The 15,963-nt window shown below is 52.1% G+C and overlaps 3 protein-coding genes across 5 annotated transcripts in view; 2 read left to right on the forward strand and 1 right to left on the reverse strand.

Annotated features, from left to right (window-relative positions):
• The window catches only part of CAPZB (capping actin protein of muscle Z-line subunit beta), a 70,176-nt gene extending 66,889 nt beyond the window's left edge, over positions 1–3,287 (forward strand). For 2 of the 3 annotated variants that reach the window (XM_075437133.1, XM_075437131.1), the window contains exons 10-11: positions 1,048–1,160; positions 3,048–3,136. In XM_075437133.1, coding sequence (XP_075293248.1) covers positions 1,048–1,150 — 103 coding nt within the window. In that variant the 3' untranslated portion in view covers positions 1,151–1,160; positions 3,048–3,136. Of the gene's footprint in view, positions 1–1,047; positions 1,161–3,047 lie in introns of all 3 variants that reach the window. The other variant, XM_075437134.1, reaches the window with a different exon arrangement.
• A 74-nt stretch (positions 3,288–3,361) lies between these two features.
• SLC66A1 (solute carrier family 66 member 1) lies at positions 3,362–11,991 on the reverse strand. Its single transcript, XM_075437130.1, has 8 exons — positions 11,443–11,991; positions 10,979–11,215; positions 10,170–10,299; positions 9,852–9,939; positions 8,596–8,750; positions 8,267–8,359; positions 7,671–7,856; positions 3,362–7,342 (listed from the first exon to the last, which is right to left on the reverse strand). The coding sequence occupies exons 2-8, from the start codon at positions 11,146–11,148 to the stop codon at positions 7,244–7,246; spliced, it is 921 nt and encodes a 306-aa protein (XP_075293245.1). The 5' UTR covers positions 11,149–11,215; positions 11,443–11,991; the 3' UTR covers positions 3,362–7,243.
• Positions 11,992–12,030: 39 nt separating this feature from the next.
• On the forward strand, positions 12,031–15,854 carry AKR7A2 (aldo-keto reductase family 7 member A2). The gene is made up of 7 exons (XM_075437136.1): positions 12,031–12,233; positions 12,646–12,833; positions 13,366–13,470; positions 13,988–14,084; positions 14,185–14,284; positions 14,613–14,742; positions 15,341–15,854. Exons 1-7 carry the CDS (start codon positions 12,035–12,037, stop codon positions 15,500–15,502), a joined length of 981 nt encoding a protein of 326 aa, XP_075293251.1. The 5' UTR covers positions 12,031–12,034; the 3' UTR covers positions 15,503–15,854.
• The last annotated feature ends 109 nt before the right edge of the window (positions 15,855–15,963 follow it).

The following is a 15,963-nucleotide window of genomic DNA, read 5'->3' on the forward strand; positions in this document are numbered from 1 at the left end:
ATGTTTTAATCCCTTGTTCCCTCACCAGGAAGAAAATAGCCCAATTAGCAACACTTGTAGTTCAGAATTATTTTTAATTAGGAATTTTATTCTTCACAGTCCTGAAAGTTGTACTTAAATTCTGATTTTTCTTTCTACTAGTCTTAAAAACAGTCAGTTGGTCCCTGAATTAAGTAGTGACATTAGTGGTTTGCAGTATTTAGACTTCAAATTCTGTCTTTCTTTCACCACCACTGGTCAAAATATAGTGTACTAGAACAGATTAAGTGAATAACCCCCCCTGTGCCTTTCTGTAGGGAAACTGTACTGTACTTTTCAACCCTTGCTCATTTCTGGTCAGGAATTTTACATAGAAATCCCAAGCTGGTAGCTCTTGTGCTCATAGAGGAAAGCGCAGAACTGTGGTGGCAAATCATTTCATTTTAAACTGCAGATAGACATCCTGGCACAGCGTGATAATGTAGCATAAACAAATGGTGCAGTAAGTATACTGCTGTTCTCTCGTGTACTGAAACGTGGAAGAAGGTAGAATAATGGTGCTAATTAAATATTTGTGCTGCCTTCTTAACAGCATGGGCAGAGGGAGTTGGCAGTATCTAAGAAAGCAGCTGTTCAGGGGTGGGTTTTTTATTTTTTTTTCCCCCAAACCCCAGCTTTAATAACAGGCCTTTATTTTCATTTGTGGTGTGCTGGGGTTTAGCCGGGAAGCATTTATTAACGTTAAAAGGAAATATGTAATACAGTGTTTTTCCTTGTGAACGTTGCCTTAAGCTTTAGTAATTGAATCTATTTCCTGTGTCTCTCCATTGCTCAGTTTGAGTTCATGGTACTTTGTGCATCGATGAGATGATCTGCACAGAACTGGTAACATACAGAGCGTCTGGCTTTGGCTTTTCCTGTAGCCTTTTTCCCTGTTTCTCCTAACCTATGTATTTACATTTATTCTTCCTGAGCGTGCTCCTGGTGGTTTCCAGAATACCAGCTCTGAGTTCTTCTGACTGTTCTTCTCCTTTTTTACTTCCCTCGTTTCTGAACTGCTCTCTGTAGATCTATTGATGCTATCCCCGACAACCAAAAGTATAAGCAGTTGCAGAGGGAGCTTTCTCAAGTGTTGACTCAGCGCCAGATCTACATCCAGCCTGATAACTAAACCAATCCAGGTACCCCTGCCTGTGCGGTGTGACAACCAGCACTAAACCAGGACTCACCCAGCCAAGACCTCTGCATGATAACTGGGACCAGAACTAACCCCTAACTCCCGCAGACTGATAAACGACATCTGATCCGTGTTTCACCCAAGGGTTGTTTCTCAATACGGCCAACCAAATGCTGTGATTTTTATTTTAAATGTTACTCCACCCCTTCCCCCCGTTTGAAGTGTCACGCTCTGAAATGTGGCAGGATTTACCACTTTGCACTCTAGCTTTGGAGCAAGGAAGGAGCACGTGGTCACGTACCCACAGTGGTGTTAGCTTGGACTGATTCAATCCAGAAGCCCCGGGACTCTGTCCCTCGCGCACCATCAGTTTTTCACACCACTGCGGTGAAGAAACTCCCTGTAATCTTAGCATCCTCCCTGCAGAAAGGAATGAAATCTTGGAAGTCTCGCAGTTTTGAAAATAAAAATGACTGGTGACTTCCCATGACTTCTGAGTAAACGTGAGCTCACCCCGCGTGCACGTCCCGTTTGCCTGGTGTATCTGGAATTGCCTTGGAGCTTAAAATCCAGTCCTGCTCGAGCTCTGCGGAAATGTTTCTAGCCTCCACTTGCTTGTGCTCTGCACAGCCTCTACAGGGATTTGTTCATATGCTCTCATTTGCTCCGGAGCTCTGTCTCGGACGCACGGCAGTGACTAACCCTGAGCCAGTTTAACCTTCCACTCCAGTTCATAATGAGTTACAGATGTTGTCTTAAACACATTAAGCTGACGAAGGGGAAAATGCACTGTTTGTTGATAATGGCCGAGAACCACTTCTTTAGGCTGTGACAAACGCAAATATAAAATGTATATATTTTTATTAAAGCAGCGGAAGTCTCCAGAGACAAGAGAATGGAAATACTGTTATAAAAATGTTAGGAAAATAACTGACACAAAGAGTAGCCTTGTTTACAGGAGACAGCATCCAGGCAAAATAAGGTAGCTTTGAGTACTGAAAAGGGTGTGAAATACGGTTCATGTGGGAAGAAATCCGACCAAACTGGATCTTAACCACTTCTCTGTGGTAGCAGCTCCTGAAAAGTCTAGTTTGATTATTCTATCAGTGATCATACTTAAGAGGGCTTTTTTAAAAGTGGAAATTTCTTATTGTACCATTGAAAATGGAGTTTCCTCCACAACTATCTTACCGGGGCAGTGAGCCAAGATGACTCCTAAAATATGTAGCTTTTCTTCTACAACCAAACTTCTAGCAAAAAGGAATCGCTGTGATAATCTCGCTGACAGTATCTCTGTTCTTCCTTGGCTGCTTTGATCCGCTAATTACTCTAGGTAAGGTACAAACTGGAAAAGCAAATTCAAGAACAGAAACTCTGGCCGCTTTTCCCACTGGTGAATACGCTGGAGGGAAGTTTTGACGCGGCTGCTCGACCCTGGGTGAACAGTCTGCAGAAAGGTTCAGGAGCTCCCCCAGCCCGGCCCTGCTCACGTTCGCGGGTAGAGGCTGGCTTTTCTGTGCCTTCCCGTCACGGTCACCGGGAGGCCGAGAGCGCTAACACCCTTCGCTGGTGGTACGCTGGGGTTTTTCCGATCTGTAACGTAAAATAAAATTGGGAATCTCCCTCCAGCAACTGGAGGCTGAGTGGAGCTTCTGGGGAAGTGTGTCTTTTGGTGCCATCCTTGCTAGAGTGAATTTTGCTTTGATATACTCACTGAAGTGTTCACTTTGCCTTCTGCTTTCCGTATTAAAACAGGCAAGCTGAGTTTTGTTTCCTCTAAGCCTGGGTTGAGGTGCTTCTCCTTCCTGCTGACTCACATGCCCGAAGACCTGTTCGAAACGCCATCTCTCCAGTGCATCACCTCTCACTTGCGTTTCCTTCTTCCCCACAGGTCTGTGCAGACTTTTGCAGACAAATCAAAACAAGAAGCTCTTAAAAACGACCTGGTGGAGGCTTTGAAGAGAAAGCAGCAAAGTTAAAATACTCTTCATGCTAACAAGACATGCCATGCACTCGTTAGATTCCTTTCTTAGAAAACTCATCCCCCCCTTGCCCTTTTCTGTTATGTCACTCATTGAATACTATCCACGCAACGCCGTCTTCTCCCCATGAATAAAGCTGTACAAACTTTTTCAGTCTCTGAGGCCTACTTTGCACCACATTTTACTATTGAGACCTTAGGCTATGTTTCTGTAGAAGTCCATGTATTTTTTTTTTCCTCCCCCTCTTCCACCCTCCCCCATTTATATGCATAAACACAGATCATTGTTTGTCTTTTACTCCCCCCCCTCCCCCCGTCCTGCCTTTTGTTACATTGGTGTAAAAAATGTAAAACAAAAATTTATTAAATACTGTGGTGTGTGAAAGAGAAAGAACTGGAAAAAAAAAAAAAATCTATTCCACGTATGTTTGGGAGCCGGGCCCAGGGGCTGGCTGGTGGGAGGGAGGGAAGAGAGGGTGTTCCTCCGTGTTGTACTATACTGACTAAACCAGATTTGCAAGGAGACGTTGATTAGGAGACCTGCTGAAAGTTCTGCTCTTCTTAGCCTGGTTCCAAGGCGCTTTTCTGTCAATTTTTATGGAATGCAAAAGGGGGTTTTGTTTCGATTTTGTTTTTTTGTAAAGCTTAAATTGAATCTACATTGTTACTTGAGCCTCCATACTAAAAAAAAAAAAATAAAAAAACTAAAATAAAAAAAAATCCCAGGAAGCAGTGTGTGCGGTTGGTGTCCTCCTTATTTCTCTTTCCTTCCTTGCAGTGTTACTCGGGGTTTGTTCTGTACGTGCTTTCCTTCGTGGCAACTGGAAGCGGTTGTTCTGGCTGGGGGTAGATGCGTGCTTGAGAACAAGCATCAGTAATCCAAACAGCCCCTGGATGACACGGCCGCAGAAAGCAAGAACGCTTTCTTTTTCCCTTCTTTCTCCCACCCAGATTAGCTGAAACTTGTTTGGTTACGGAGGGTTGGATGCACTGCTGCTCTTCATCGGGGAGCGTTCGTAGCGGCGCTGATCGCCAGCCTGCCGTGCCTCCGAGGTGCTGGCACCGGGACGCTGCCGGATGGACGCTTCGGGCGTCCGGCAAGCATAGGACGGATGTGTTTAGAGGAGAAGGATCAGTGCAGCTTTACTGGGGGGTCCCTGTGTGTTGAACCACACTGGCAGGCGAGGGGAGAGAGGTCCGGCTCGCTTGGCAGGTCAGGGTGGATGGGGCTGGGCATTGCTGCACACCCAGAGCTCCTTCCCGGCTTGGTCCCGGTGTGACCTGTGAACCTGGTGCAGGCTGTCCCCCTCTGTGTAAACCCTTGGTGGTCAGAGGGACCCCACAGAGCCTCGGGGCTGCTGCCTCCTTTGACGTGCTTTGGTGAGAACGAACTCCCAGCCCTGGTGAAACTGAGAAAGCGAATACCTGCTGGGCTCTTCCTGCACGTGGCAGTTGGAATTAGCCTCCAGGTGAACCTATGCAAGTTGAGACTCTTTATTTGATTAACTAGTTAATTTGATTAACATGCTCTAATTTTGCTTTTCTAATGTGACCTATTTCACATCCAGACATCTGCAGGTGATTACCATCCTGTGCCAGAGTCTTCACCCCGGGCCCCCGATGCGCAATGCAGCTCGCGTGGGACGCAGGCGGGGAAGGGCGCGCACGCGCTGCCTCAGAGCTGGATCCCCGAGGGGAACGCGGTGAGATGTCGTCGTCGTCTCTTGGTTCTGGCTGAGGAAGGGCTTTTTCTGAAGTCGGAGCTAAGTTTGGGTGAACTCTTGAAGCTTGGAAAGGAGCGCGTTAGCCCAGGAGGGGGGAGGCTCGCCATTCCTCTCGCCTGTTTCCAATTCTCACCTGTGAAAGTTTTTGGGGGGTTTCTTTTCCTTCTCCAAAGCCATCTCTGTGCACATTAATCAAAAAAGGAAGAGTCTCACAAATGTAACGTATAGGCTTGGGGTGTACAGGGACATAGACTTTCCGCAGAGCAGTTGTACAGGGATGAGCTGCAGGATAGGTGCGGCTCCGCCTGCCACCGAATTATGTTCCCGCTCCGGGCCAAGTTCCGTCTGGTCCGTGCCTTCTCTGGTTTAATGCTGGCTTCTGCAGAATCCTGAATCGCAGGCTCTCCTGGGGGCAGGGCTGCATTGCAGCCTCCGAGGGATGGTAACCTCAGCCAGAGCCTCTCGGCAACACCAATTTCCATCCACCACCACCTAGGTGGCTGCTAACACATAACCATATGTATATTGGGGTTTTTACCTCCTTACATTAGAGGCTGGTTTTCTGGCTTTAAGAGCAGCTCTTGGCTAGCTGGTACGTGGCAATTACTGAGTGTCACGAACCTTTGTTTCTGCACGGCTGGGGTGCCAAATCCCAGCCTCTCCCCCTGCCATAGGTCAGCTTAGGGAATCCAGCTCTCGGTAAACCAACCCTGCCTTCCCCACCACTTCGGGGCTGAGCTAGCAAATGTGAGCCGAGGTTAAAATACATTCCTTTAACGAAACCGAGCCCCAGGGTCTTTAAAATAATAATAGGTATCGAGGTCTAACGAAGCTGTGCTTTCTATCTTGCTAGGAATCTGCTCATGGTTTGTATTAGTACTGGAGATGAATTGTTTTTTCTGCAGTTCCTAGGGAAAGACAGCAAAGGCAATCCTGCTGCCTGGAGGACAGGGAAGAGATGAGCAGCTCCGTCGCCCATGAGTCTGGAGGGGAATCGTGAATAAATGGAGCGAAAAACCCAGCAGCTTTGTTCAAGCGGCTCAGAGAGTCTGAAAATTATTTTTTCTTTCCAAAAACAAATGGGTCAGCTCCAAATACCGGCACAGCATGTGTTTTAATTAACCTGCTGTTGCAGTTTGACGGGCATTGGGTAGTCTGACTCCTATTTCACGTATGAGCTCGGCTGAGCTGTTTCGTCACCACACTGTGATTTGGCTTCCTCACTGCAAGGACGAAGCAGGGAGGAGGGTGACTTCCTCGGGAAGGACAAATGTCATGGGACTGGCTGAGGAATGGTAAACTAATGATAATACAGCTAAAGTCAGAAGGGGCACGGAGCAGGGTGGTGCGTGGCTGGGCAGCGGGGAAGCACTGGGCATCGGGAAAGGAGCTGGAGAGGGAGAAAAGGGGAGCAAAAAGAGCCAATAGCGACTGCAAGAAAAGGAAAGTTCTTGGTTTTAAAAGGACAAGTTGTGTTATTCTTGAAGGGCCTGCAAGCTTTGGCTGATTTTCCTCTGGCTTGCCCTGTGAGATTGAGCTGCTCCTCGGCAGCAGAAACAGCTCGGCACACGGGAGGGAGCCTGCGGCGCCGGGCCAAGGCAGCTGCCCCAAGAGAGGGACAAATTCATCAGAACTGGGGACAAATTCATCAAATTAATCAGCGAGAGAGAGCAGGACCAAAAACCAGACCAAGCAGAGAGGCAGCAGCTTCCCCAGGCAATCCACACAATTAAAATGTGAAGCAAAAAATGAGAAGTCGGAGAAACGGGGACTATGAGACGCATGAAGAAAGAGGCAGGAGCTGCCAGATGAACCAGGAAAACAAAAGCAACGGAGGCACGTGGGGCAAGGACTTATTTATAGACGTGTGAGCTGTGCTAATTAAAATAGGTATGTGTGGACTGAAACACTTTGGTTACGCTGCTCCTTCTGAACTGGTTCCAGCCACTGCCATCTCGTCCAGAAAGAGCTCAGTGGTGGAAATGTGAGGTCCATGGAGGTAAGCGGTGCTCAGGTTTGTGACAGGTCGGGCATCCCTGTACCCTCCCCGCAGCCCCTTAGGCTCTTACCACGTCTGCCAGGACCGGGGAAGCTCCAGACCACCCCTGAGAGGCAGCAGGTAAAGCAGAAGGGACCGGGCTCAGCTGCGGGGCCTAAGAGCGGTGCAGAGCAACCATCCGAGGTATGAAATAATTCCCTGTTTATCCCTATAGCATCATTGGTACCGAAGAGGCACGAGGTCTCTCAGCAGCATGACGTCACCCGCTGGCTCAAGTCTTCTTCTCCCAGGAGCCACCAGGACAGATGGGCCAGTTTTGCCAGCTTCTGGGCCAGCTTTCTTGCCTGCATCATCCAGTTCTTACGCCTGGGCAGGTCCCTCTGTCAGCTCTCCAAGCTGTCACGCTGCTCGCCGAGAAGAGCATCCCTCTCTTCACGGGTACCGGGTCTTCCCCTCCGATAAGCCAGGAACTGGAAGGAGATCTGAGAAGAGGTTAAGGGCTCTTCACGCAAGCCAGGGTGGATCTATGCGACATGTTGGGTCTCACCACCTGAAAAAAGGCTGTTGGTTTCCAGCTCTCCTGGCACAAGACAATGAGCTTAATGCAAACGAGAGTCTGAAGCATTCAGCAAGTATTGCAACACCATGAATTACCGGCATGCGGGTGAGCAAGCGCAGCTCAAAAGCAACCGCTGAGTAGCATCAACCTACCCGCTCTCACCTAACCCTGCCCCGAGATGGGATTGCTCCCTGCAAAGCCTTGCCGGCGGGATGCGATCCCGGAGGGAAGCGCTGGCGGGGAAAGGATACAACCACGTCGAGCGAGAGGACGCCCAGGCTGCCCACCAGCCAGGGGAGGTGGTGCAGGACGTAGTCGCCTTCGCCCTGCCCCGGCTCGGGGTTCTTCAGGAGGACGCTGAGGCCGTAGAGCAAGTTCCCCAGCATCACCAGGGCAAAGAGGGAGTAGGAGACTCCGACGGTGGATTTCCTCTTGTACTGGAAGAAGAGGGACCAGAGAGAGGAGCTTGGGTGCAGCTTTCCAAAATCTCACTAGGAAGTAGTATTAATCATCCTCCCACCAAAAAAAGAGAAGAAAAAAGGTGGTGACTCACTGCCAAGAGCCTTTTAGTTCCCCTTTTGCTTATAAATAAAGACAAAATGGAAGCCCCACCCTCAAAATATTGGTATGTTAAAGGGAGGGGAGAAAAATGAATCAGGCTTTGGAGCGGAAATACAGAAAAATAGTGCCTTGTGAAGTGATCAGAGATGGGGACCTGGGACCTCTGAGCAAAGAGGAGAAAGATGACCCGCTGCCCCTCCTCCCCTCTTCTATCTGAAATCTCAGGACCCCAGGGGGTTCCCAGGGCCGGGCTGCTGCCCTGCCCTGCTCACGGCGTGGCACGTACGTTAGTGTAGATCTGGGGGACTCGGGAGCACAGGTACAGCACAGAGGAGATGGAGCCGATGGTGAAGCCAACGATCTCGCTCCTGGTGAAAGGCTGCAAGGCAAGGGGGGGCCATGAGCAGCCCCCATGTTTTCAGAGCCACACTTACCACCCACACCACGGCTCTGTGCGAGGCGACAGCGGGACTAAAACCCAGCCTTTGACCCCCCCATGCATCCCTCGCCCCGCTGAGGGCTAAGTGGGATTGCACTGGTCCAGCAGACCATGCCCACCCCACCAGAGAATTTCTCTTCTCTCCCTCCATCACCCAGGCTCGGGAACCAGCTCACCTTCGACCCAAGCTCATCCACGTGAGCGGAGAGCAGAGACCTCCCTTTAAACGTCGCCGGGTCCCGCGCCACGGCAGCACCTCTGCCCAGGAACGCGACGGTCGACACCGTTCCCAGCGAAAGGAAGGCGAAGGCTGCGTTGACCGGGGTAGTGACTGCAGGGAATCAAGCGAAGGCTGCTCAGGGAGGGCTCCTCCGCCAGCCCCCAGTGCAGCCCAGCACCCTCGGCGGGTGCCGGGACCCCCGCCGGGTCCGGAGACCTTCAAGCTCTCTCTTATCTCTGCGGCGGCACAGCCGGCACCAAGTAACCCGGGCAATAGCTGCCGCAGACGATTTATCTCACCACGATACGGGCAATTTGCAAGTTATCAGGGAGGAAACCGTTCCTATCTCCGCAGACCGAGAGCACTTGAGTTTCTTTGGCCGTGGGGCTCTTAAAAATCATCCCCCCTGTTTAGAAGCTTTTCACTGTCTTATCTCACAACAGTGGACGTTCAAATCCCTGCCAGAGCAAGCCCTGCTTCGACAGCAAAGCTTGTGTTATATTCTGTAAAGAAGCTCTCCAGCATTAACAAAACTATACAGTTGTTGGGCCAAATACCAATGGGTTTAATAAGTTAAAATGGTTTTAATGAGTTAAATAGTTATCCAGGTCCCAAGGGATGCCTGTTTGTAGTTCACAGAAAGCTGCAAAGCTAAAAAGTGCATTTTCTTTTGCTGTTTAAGCCTTGCAAGAACTGTTCAGGTTCCCTTTTTACTCCATTTGAACAGGGAGGAACTTCTCCATCATGTCAAGGCTTACTTGCAAGAGGAGTGCTGACCCCGAAACAGCCAGAAAACTTCACCCCTGCCCTTAAAGCGCTGGCCTGAGTCAAGAGGTTGTGCTTTTCAGCTCCAGCACGGAGTCACCATATAACTGCGGGTAAGTAATTTCTTTCTATACTTCATGCAGCTCACAGGGGGTTTATTTTCAGCCCGGGCACGGCAGTTTGCAGGGGTTTACAGAAGCCCTGGGCACGGCTGGTAGCTTTTTACCAGCTGTGGCTTTCATAGGTGCTCAGATTATCTAAGAAAAAAGCCAGCAAGCAACAAGGAGCATCAAATAGCTGCATCAGTGCATCTGTGAAGCATCACTGCCCCGATGCACCTCCCCCAGGGCTTGCTTCCTCTCCCGGCTCCGCAGCCGAGGACAAGCCAGCCCCAAGGACGCGCCAAGGGGAGAGCATGGCCCCAGCCCCCTCGCAACCCCAACTCACATCCTCTGCCCCGGTTCTTCACTTTGTAGTAGCAGTAGAGAGACAGCATCACCAGGTCTGCGAGCACGTAGTAAACGGCCGTGTAAACCTGCGGGGAGAAGGACGGCTTGGTCCTACCCGCAGAAAGGCTTCCAGCTGATGTCTGGGATGAGCCAGCATCCCGGGGCATAGCACTGCATCCCGGGGGAGAAGGGAGCATCCCAGCACTGTCGGGGTCTCTGGTTCCCAGTACCAGACGAAGCAGTGCCCATCCCATCCCTCCTCCCTGGAGTCCGGGGCGTTTGAGAGCCGGGCCAGCCCCAGCGAGTCGGTCGGTACCTGCAGGGGCAACTGATCGGCCAGGAAGGAACCGATGAGGTTTAGGAGGTCTCCGCCCAGCCATCCCAGCAGGAAATATATGGAGAGCGCGCGGTCCATGATGCCCGTTTTGCAGGCCTGGTAAAACTGCCTGCGGAGAGAGAGGTGGGCAGAGACACAAAGCACAGCCCCCGGCCGGGTCAGCGCTCCCAGGGAAGCACCCCCAGCCTTCCCTGTTGGTCTCACCTGGACCATTTCACAAAGCACACGGCGGGGAGAAAAAGCAGAGATCTCCTCTAGCAAAGCCACGCGCTCCCCAGCAAACTGGCCGCCGTGGCAAGTCCTGCGACCCAGTGGGTGCTCGCAGCAACCTGCTGGGCTCGAGCCCTCGTGCGGGGACGGAAGGCAGCGAGGAGAAGCACCCGCTGCAAGAAACCGCCTCTCTGGTTACGAAATAATCTCATGATACAACGAGACGGAGCGTGACCCCCCACGTCCCCCTCTGCCACGGGTGTCCCGGCACTTCCAAGAAGCCCAGGGCTCCTGGAAACAGTTCTTCCGCACGTATGATCTGCAACGACTGCATTGCAGTTGGCTTACGTGGGTTATTACAGCTGCTGAGCAGAATAATACGAATACAAAAACAAAGAAGGCCTTGGGGCTGTACCGCCTGCTCCCTCTCCTCCTGTTAAACCCAAATTTTCCATGCTTAAATTACTCTGGCCAGGTAGATTTAATCATTCAGGCAGCTCGCGCTTGAAATTTGATTTTTAGAGAGGAACGTTTTACCCAAGGGAAGGGCTCGGCCGCGTTTTGGGAGCGACACTTACGGAAAAGACGCAGCCGCAAAGCAGAAGATGGAAACCAGACCCAGGACGACGCTGGCGATGTCGCGGCCGTCCTGGGCGCATTCGTCGAACACGTCCATCACCCAGCGGGAGCCGTTGGGGCAGTCGGAAAGGTTCCCGGGCGGGAGAGCCCTCCAGCGCCGCGCAGCCATGGCCTCGGCGCTCAGCTCGGGCCGGGGGGGTTTGGCAGCCGCCGGCGGCAAAATGGTTGGGGGAACGCTGGGGAAAATAAAACAACATGGGGAAAAATTAAACAGCACTGGGGAAAAATATAGATTTATTAGGAACAGGCGCCGGCTGCGGCTTGAAGCCGGCTTGTGCTGCGAAAAACTCGTTACTGGCCAATTTTATTGGGCTTAATTTTGCGTCCGGTGGGATGACCTGACCGGGATTTGGCCCCAAAGAACTAAAACCCAACCGGCGCGTCCGGGCAGAGCGGGACTTACCTTCCCTCGCCCGAAGCAGGCTGGAAACGGGCTAGGTTTTTCTTCTGAAATCCGCTGCTTTTTGGAAACTTGGGGTTTTTTTCTTTTTTTTTTTTTGGAAAATCCGCTGCTTTTTGGAAACTAGGTTTTTTTAATTTTTTTTTTTTGGCAAATCCACTGCTTCTTCAGAAACTTGCTGCTTTTCTCCCAGATCTGCTTTACCAGAAACTTGCTGCTTTTCTTCCAAACCTGCTTTTTCCAGAAACTCGATGTTTTTCTCCCAACCCTGCTGCTTTTTCGGGCAGTTTGCCGGTTTTTGTCAAACCTGCTGCTTTCAGCGGAAGCTACCGCGTTGTTTGGTTTTTTTCCCCAAACCTGCCGCTCCTTCAGAAACTTGCTGTTTTTTCCCAAGTCTGATTTTCAGGAAACTCGCTGGTTTTTGGGACGAACCCGCCCGTTTTCGGGAGCCGCCCGCCCGGTAAAGGCGGCAGCTCGGGGTCGGACCCGGCGCCGGTGCCACTGCGCATGCGCCCCGGGACGCTGCCCCGGTGGGCGGGGCGGGTGCTCCCCCCGCGGTCCGCCCGGGCGCGCATGCGCAGTGGCAGCGGCGGCGATGGCGGCGCGGGGGGCCCGTCCGGCCGTGGTGCTGGGCGCCATGGAGGTGGGCCGGCGCGCAGGGCCCGAGGCCAGCGCCGCGCTGCTCCGCGCCTTCCTGCGCCGGGGACACCGCCTGCTCGACACCGCTCACATGTACGCGGGCGGCGAGTCCGAGCGCATCCTGGGCACGCTGCTGGCTGGCGGCGCGGAGCCCGGTACGGCCGGGGATGGTCGCAGTGGGGATGGAGGGGGCGGTCTGTGAGGGGAGGGGTCTCCCCCTGCTAGGCTGATACCGTCCCTGAGGAGAAGGGACTTCCCTCGGGCCCATTCCCTGAGGAGAAGGCTCTTCTGAGCCCGTTCCCTGAGGAGAAGGCTCTTCCCTGCCAGGCTGACTGTCCCTGAGGAGAAGAGCTTCTTCTGGGCCCATTCCCTGAGAAGGGTCTCCCCTGCTAGTGCTGACCCCCGGGCCTTGGGGACAAGGGCCTCCCTCTCTAGGGCAGACCTGTGTTCCCGAGGAGAAGGGCCTCCCCCGAAATGCCTCCAGCAATGCCTGCATTACGCCCCTTATCCCCATTCCCTCCCTGAAGGTGGAAACGTCCCTACTTGTTCTTTCTTTCTCTCTGCCAGTGGAAGTCGCCACCAAGGCCAATCCCTGGGATGGGAAGACGCTGAAGCCCGAGAGTGTGCGATCGCAGCTGGAGACGTCCCTGGAGAGGCTGAAGAGGACGAGCGTGGAGCTTTTCTACCTCCATGCCCCTGACCACGGGACCCCGGTGGAGGAGACGCTGCGTGCCTGCAATGAGCTGCACAAAGAGGTAAAGTGGCAAGTCCAGGCCTGGACCATCTCTTGATTCCCTCTCTCCCACCACCTTTTTAAATCAGGGCTGCTTGTTGTGCCCAGCTGCAGCCCCGGGTTTGTGCAACGCTAGGAGGAGGGAACACAGACGACCGGGGGAAAGCCAAACAGCTGACGTCCTGTTGCCTGTTCATGTGGTGCACTTTGTTCTCAAAAGCTCTTGGGAACGTTAGAACATTTGACCTTTGCTTTCAGCCACATTAACTGACTAGGTTAAGATTAGTGCTGGTAATGGGTGAAGAATTCCTGAATTGCATTGATCTAATAGTACCATTTAAATTAGAAGGTGTGAGTTCAATATGAACAGAAAATAGGAAATATTTTTTGTCAGGACTTATAATTCATAGTCACCTAGAAGAGGTGAACAGGGATGAGGAAAGTACTGTGGAATAAAATTTGTCAACTGTGCTTTTTACCATATGCATCTTGCACCGTCTAGGTACAAATGCACTTTAAAAACTGGAACCGAATACCTTTCTATTCCTCTGCAGGGAAAGTTTAAAGAACTCGGACTATCGAATTATGCAGCATGGGAGGTCGCAGAAATCTGCACCGTCTGCAAATACAACAACTGGGTGATGCCAACCGTGTACCAGGTGAGGGGTGGGGGCTTGCGGTGGTCCAGCAAATCTTTTGTGGAGGCTGAGATGAATCAAACTGAAAGGAGACTTCAGATCAACGCAGCATGCGGGGGGTTCTCTGTTGTTACAGCGGTGGTCAGCCAGCACAGGGGAGGGTCTGGGAGCTCCAGATCTTGGACCAGCCCCCAGTGTGCCAGGTACAAACACAGAAGAGGAAGGTGCTGCTCTTGGTGTGGGAAGTCCTTTTGGGACACGTGTGATTAGAAAGCTGAGTGAGATCACTCGTCGGAAAAAGCTGAGTAGGTGTTTGTTGCTTGAGTCACTGACTCCCTCGATGTGGAACTTGAGAGTTTTTGCATTATTTGCAGTCCTGTAGAAAGTCTGTTCCTACGCAGACAATAACCTTGGGTGACCTGGCACGGCTCTTCTGGACCGATAAAGAGTAGTGTCAGGGCAGGGTGAGGAAAAGGCTGTTCCAGGTGCTCGTGACCACTGGTGTTTGAAGTTCTTTGTCTCCTTCATTGTCGTGCAGGGTATGTACAATGCGACCACTCGCCAGGTGGAAGCTGAGCTGCTGCCTTGCCTGAGATACTACGGACTGCGGTTCTACGCCTACAATCCACTGGCAGGTACCGGGAGGGAAAGGGTGAGACTTTGAGACAAAAACACGCGAAACGGGGGCTGCAGATGAGCCAGCCCGTCACTAAACCTGCTGCTGACCCTTTGCAGGAGGGCTGCTGACCGGCAAGTACAAGTATGAAGACAAAGACACGCTGCAGCCCACTGGAAGATTTTTTGGGAATGACTGGGCTCAAGCCTACAGGGACAGGTACAATAGGCGAGCAGCGAGCTGCAGCAGGGGTGGCTTACTTAAAAAAAAACACACTAACAATCAGCTGAGAGGAAGCAGAGTTGACCAGAGCTTGTGCAGTGATTACGTCTGCACATGTGGTTGGGGCCGCGGCTTGTGAGTGAGCTTTGCAGAGTGGTTTTTAGGCTCAGCTTCCTGCCGGCTTGCAGTGGGGGATTGCAGAAGTCCTCGGAGACTACAAAGAGTTGTACGAGGCTTCCTGAAAGCCTTTCGTACTTGCTTGGACTATAGATGTACAATTCACAAGAGGTCCCAAGGGCAGTAAGAGTGATTTCTTTTCTTGCAGGTACTGGAAGAAGCACAATTTTGAAGGAATTGCCCTAGTAGAAAGAGCTCTGAAAGATGCTTATGGTGCCAACGCCCCAAGCCTGACCTCCGCTGCCTTGCGTTGGCTGTACAACCACTCCAAACTGCAGGTGAGAGCCGGACGCGGCTGTAGGACGCGGCTGTAGCCGGCAGCCTGTGCCGCACCGCCGGAATCGGGCAGCTGTTGCGGCAGACAAACAGGGAAGTGTCTCTGTACAAACGGTTTTAATCTGCATATCCCATGGGCTTGCGGCGTTCCAAAGTGAGTGCTGCTGTGCGGGCTCTGCCTGCCAGGCTGCAGGAGGGAGTCAGCTCTGCATTTCCCCCCGGTAGCCTCTGTTCAGAGGACTGGAAGAAGTGGAAGGTTTTAAGTGCCAGTTACTGCGTCTTGGCTTCCCACCCAGACAGCTTCCCTGCGAGATGACTTCGCTTGTCATCAGACTAGGAAATGAGTGGTTATATTCCCCATCTCCCCAAAACGTTCCCCTAGTGCCCCGTGGGGTGGGATTTGGCAGCTTTTGAGGAGCTGGCATGACTCGGAGATGTTCTGGCCTTGTGAACAGAGCTTGGTGGCATCAGTTGTCTGAACATCCAGGAGTTCCTGGATGTTCTATTACTGGAAAGAAATGTTTAAGGTTTGGCCTGCGGCAGCTTGGGAAGTGAACTAGGTTTCTTTTGGGGTGAGCAACTCCTCTTGCCGCTTTCCAGGGTTCTCTTGGAGATGCAGTAATCATTGGGATGTCCAACCTGGAGCAGCTAGAGCAGAACCTCGACTACAGCGAAGAGGGTCCCCTGCTCCCGCCTGTCGTGGAGGCGTTTGACAGAGCCTGGAACCTGACCGCACACGACTGCCCCAACTATTTCCGCTAGAGGCTGGGGGGGGGACAAGAAAGCGGATGTCAAGGGGGTGGGGAACCGCACACAGGTTCCTCACAGCGCAGAGGAGGTACTCGCCCACCCCCGCCTTTGGCCGACGTGCAGATGGGTTGTGATTTTTCCCTGTATTAATGAAGCTTTGTAGGATCCAGTACCGCTGTCAGCACTTGCCGTGTCGGGCTGCGCCTTACTCTTTCTCCCCTCACGGACCTTCAGCTCTACACAGCACACACTACAACTTGATGGGGGGGAAAATGGGCCTTCATCCAGTCCCCAGTGTCCCAGTTCTGCTTTCATAGAAAATCTTAAATACTTACACACAAGAATAAAACCTTTTTCTAATGCAGAGCTCGTGTCTCACCTGTACCTATGCCCTGGCTGGCGTCTCCTCATCAGCGCTCGGGGACTGTGAGGTAAAGAGCTGCCTCTGTGCCGGGCGGTAAGAGCGAACCCTC

The sequence above is a fragment of the Opisthocomus hoazin genome, chromosome 16 (genome assembly GCF_030867145.1).
Source record: "Opisthocomus hoazin isolate bOpiHoa1 chromosome 16, bOpiHoa1.hap1, whole genome shotgun sequence".
NCBI classification, from domain to species: Eukaryota; Metazoa; Chordata; class Aves; order Opisthocomiformes; family Opisthocomidae; genus Opisthocomus; species Opisthocomus hoazin.

Excerpts from the sequence above, each read along its gene's own strand:
- AKR7A2 (XM_075437136.1), top strand. The coding sequence starts at position 12,035 with ATGGCGGCGCGGGGGGCCCGTCCGGCCGTGGTGCTGGGCGCCATGGAG. Across the intron at positions 12,234-12,645 it reads GGCTGGCGGCGCGGAGCCCG|TGGAAGTCGCCACCAAGGCC; the intron begins GTACGGCCGGGG and ends TCTCTCTGCCAG. Across the intron at positions 14,285-14,612 it reads GCTCAAGCCTACAGGGACAG|GTACTGGAAGAAGCACAATT; the intron begins GTACAATAGGCG and ends CTTTTCTTGCAG.
- SLC66A1 (XM_075437130.1), bottom strand. The coding sequence starts at position 11,148 with ATGGCTGCGCGGCGCTGGAGGGCTCTCCCGCCCGGGAACCTTTCCGAC. Across the intron at positions 10,300-10,978 it reads TTTGCGGCTGCGTCTTTTCC|GCAGTTTTACCAGGCCTGCA; the intron begins GTAAGTGTCGCT and ends CTCTCTCCGCAG. Across the intron at positions 8,360-8,595 it reads TGGATGAGCTTGGGTCGAAG|CCTTTCACCAGGAGCGAGAT; the intron begins GTGAGCTGGTTC and ends CTTGCCTTGCAG.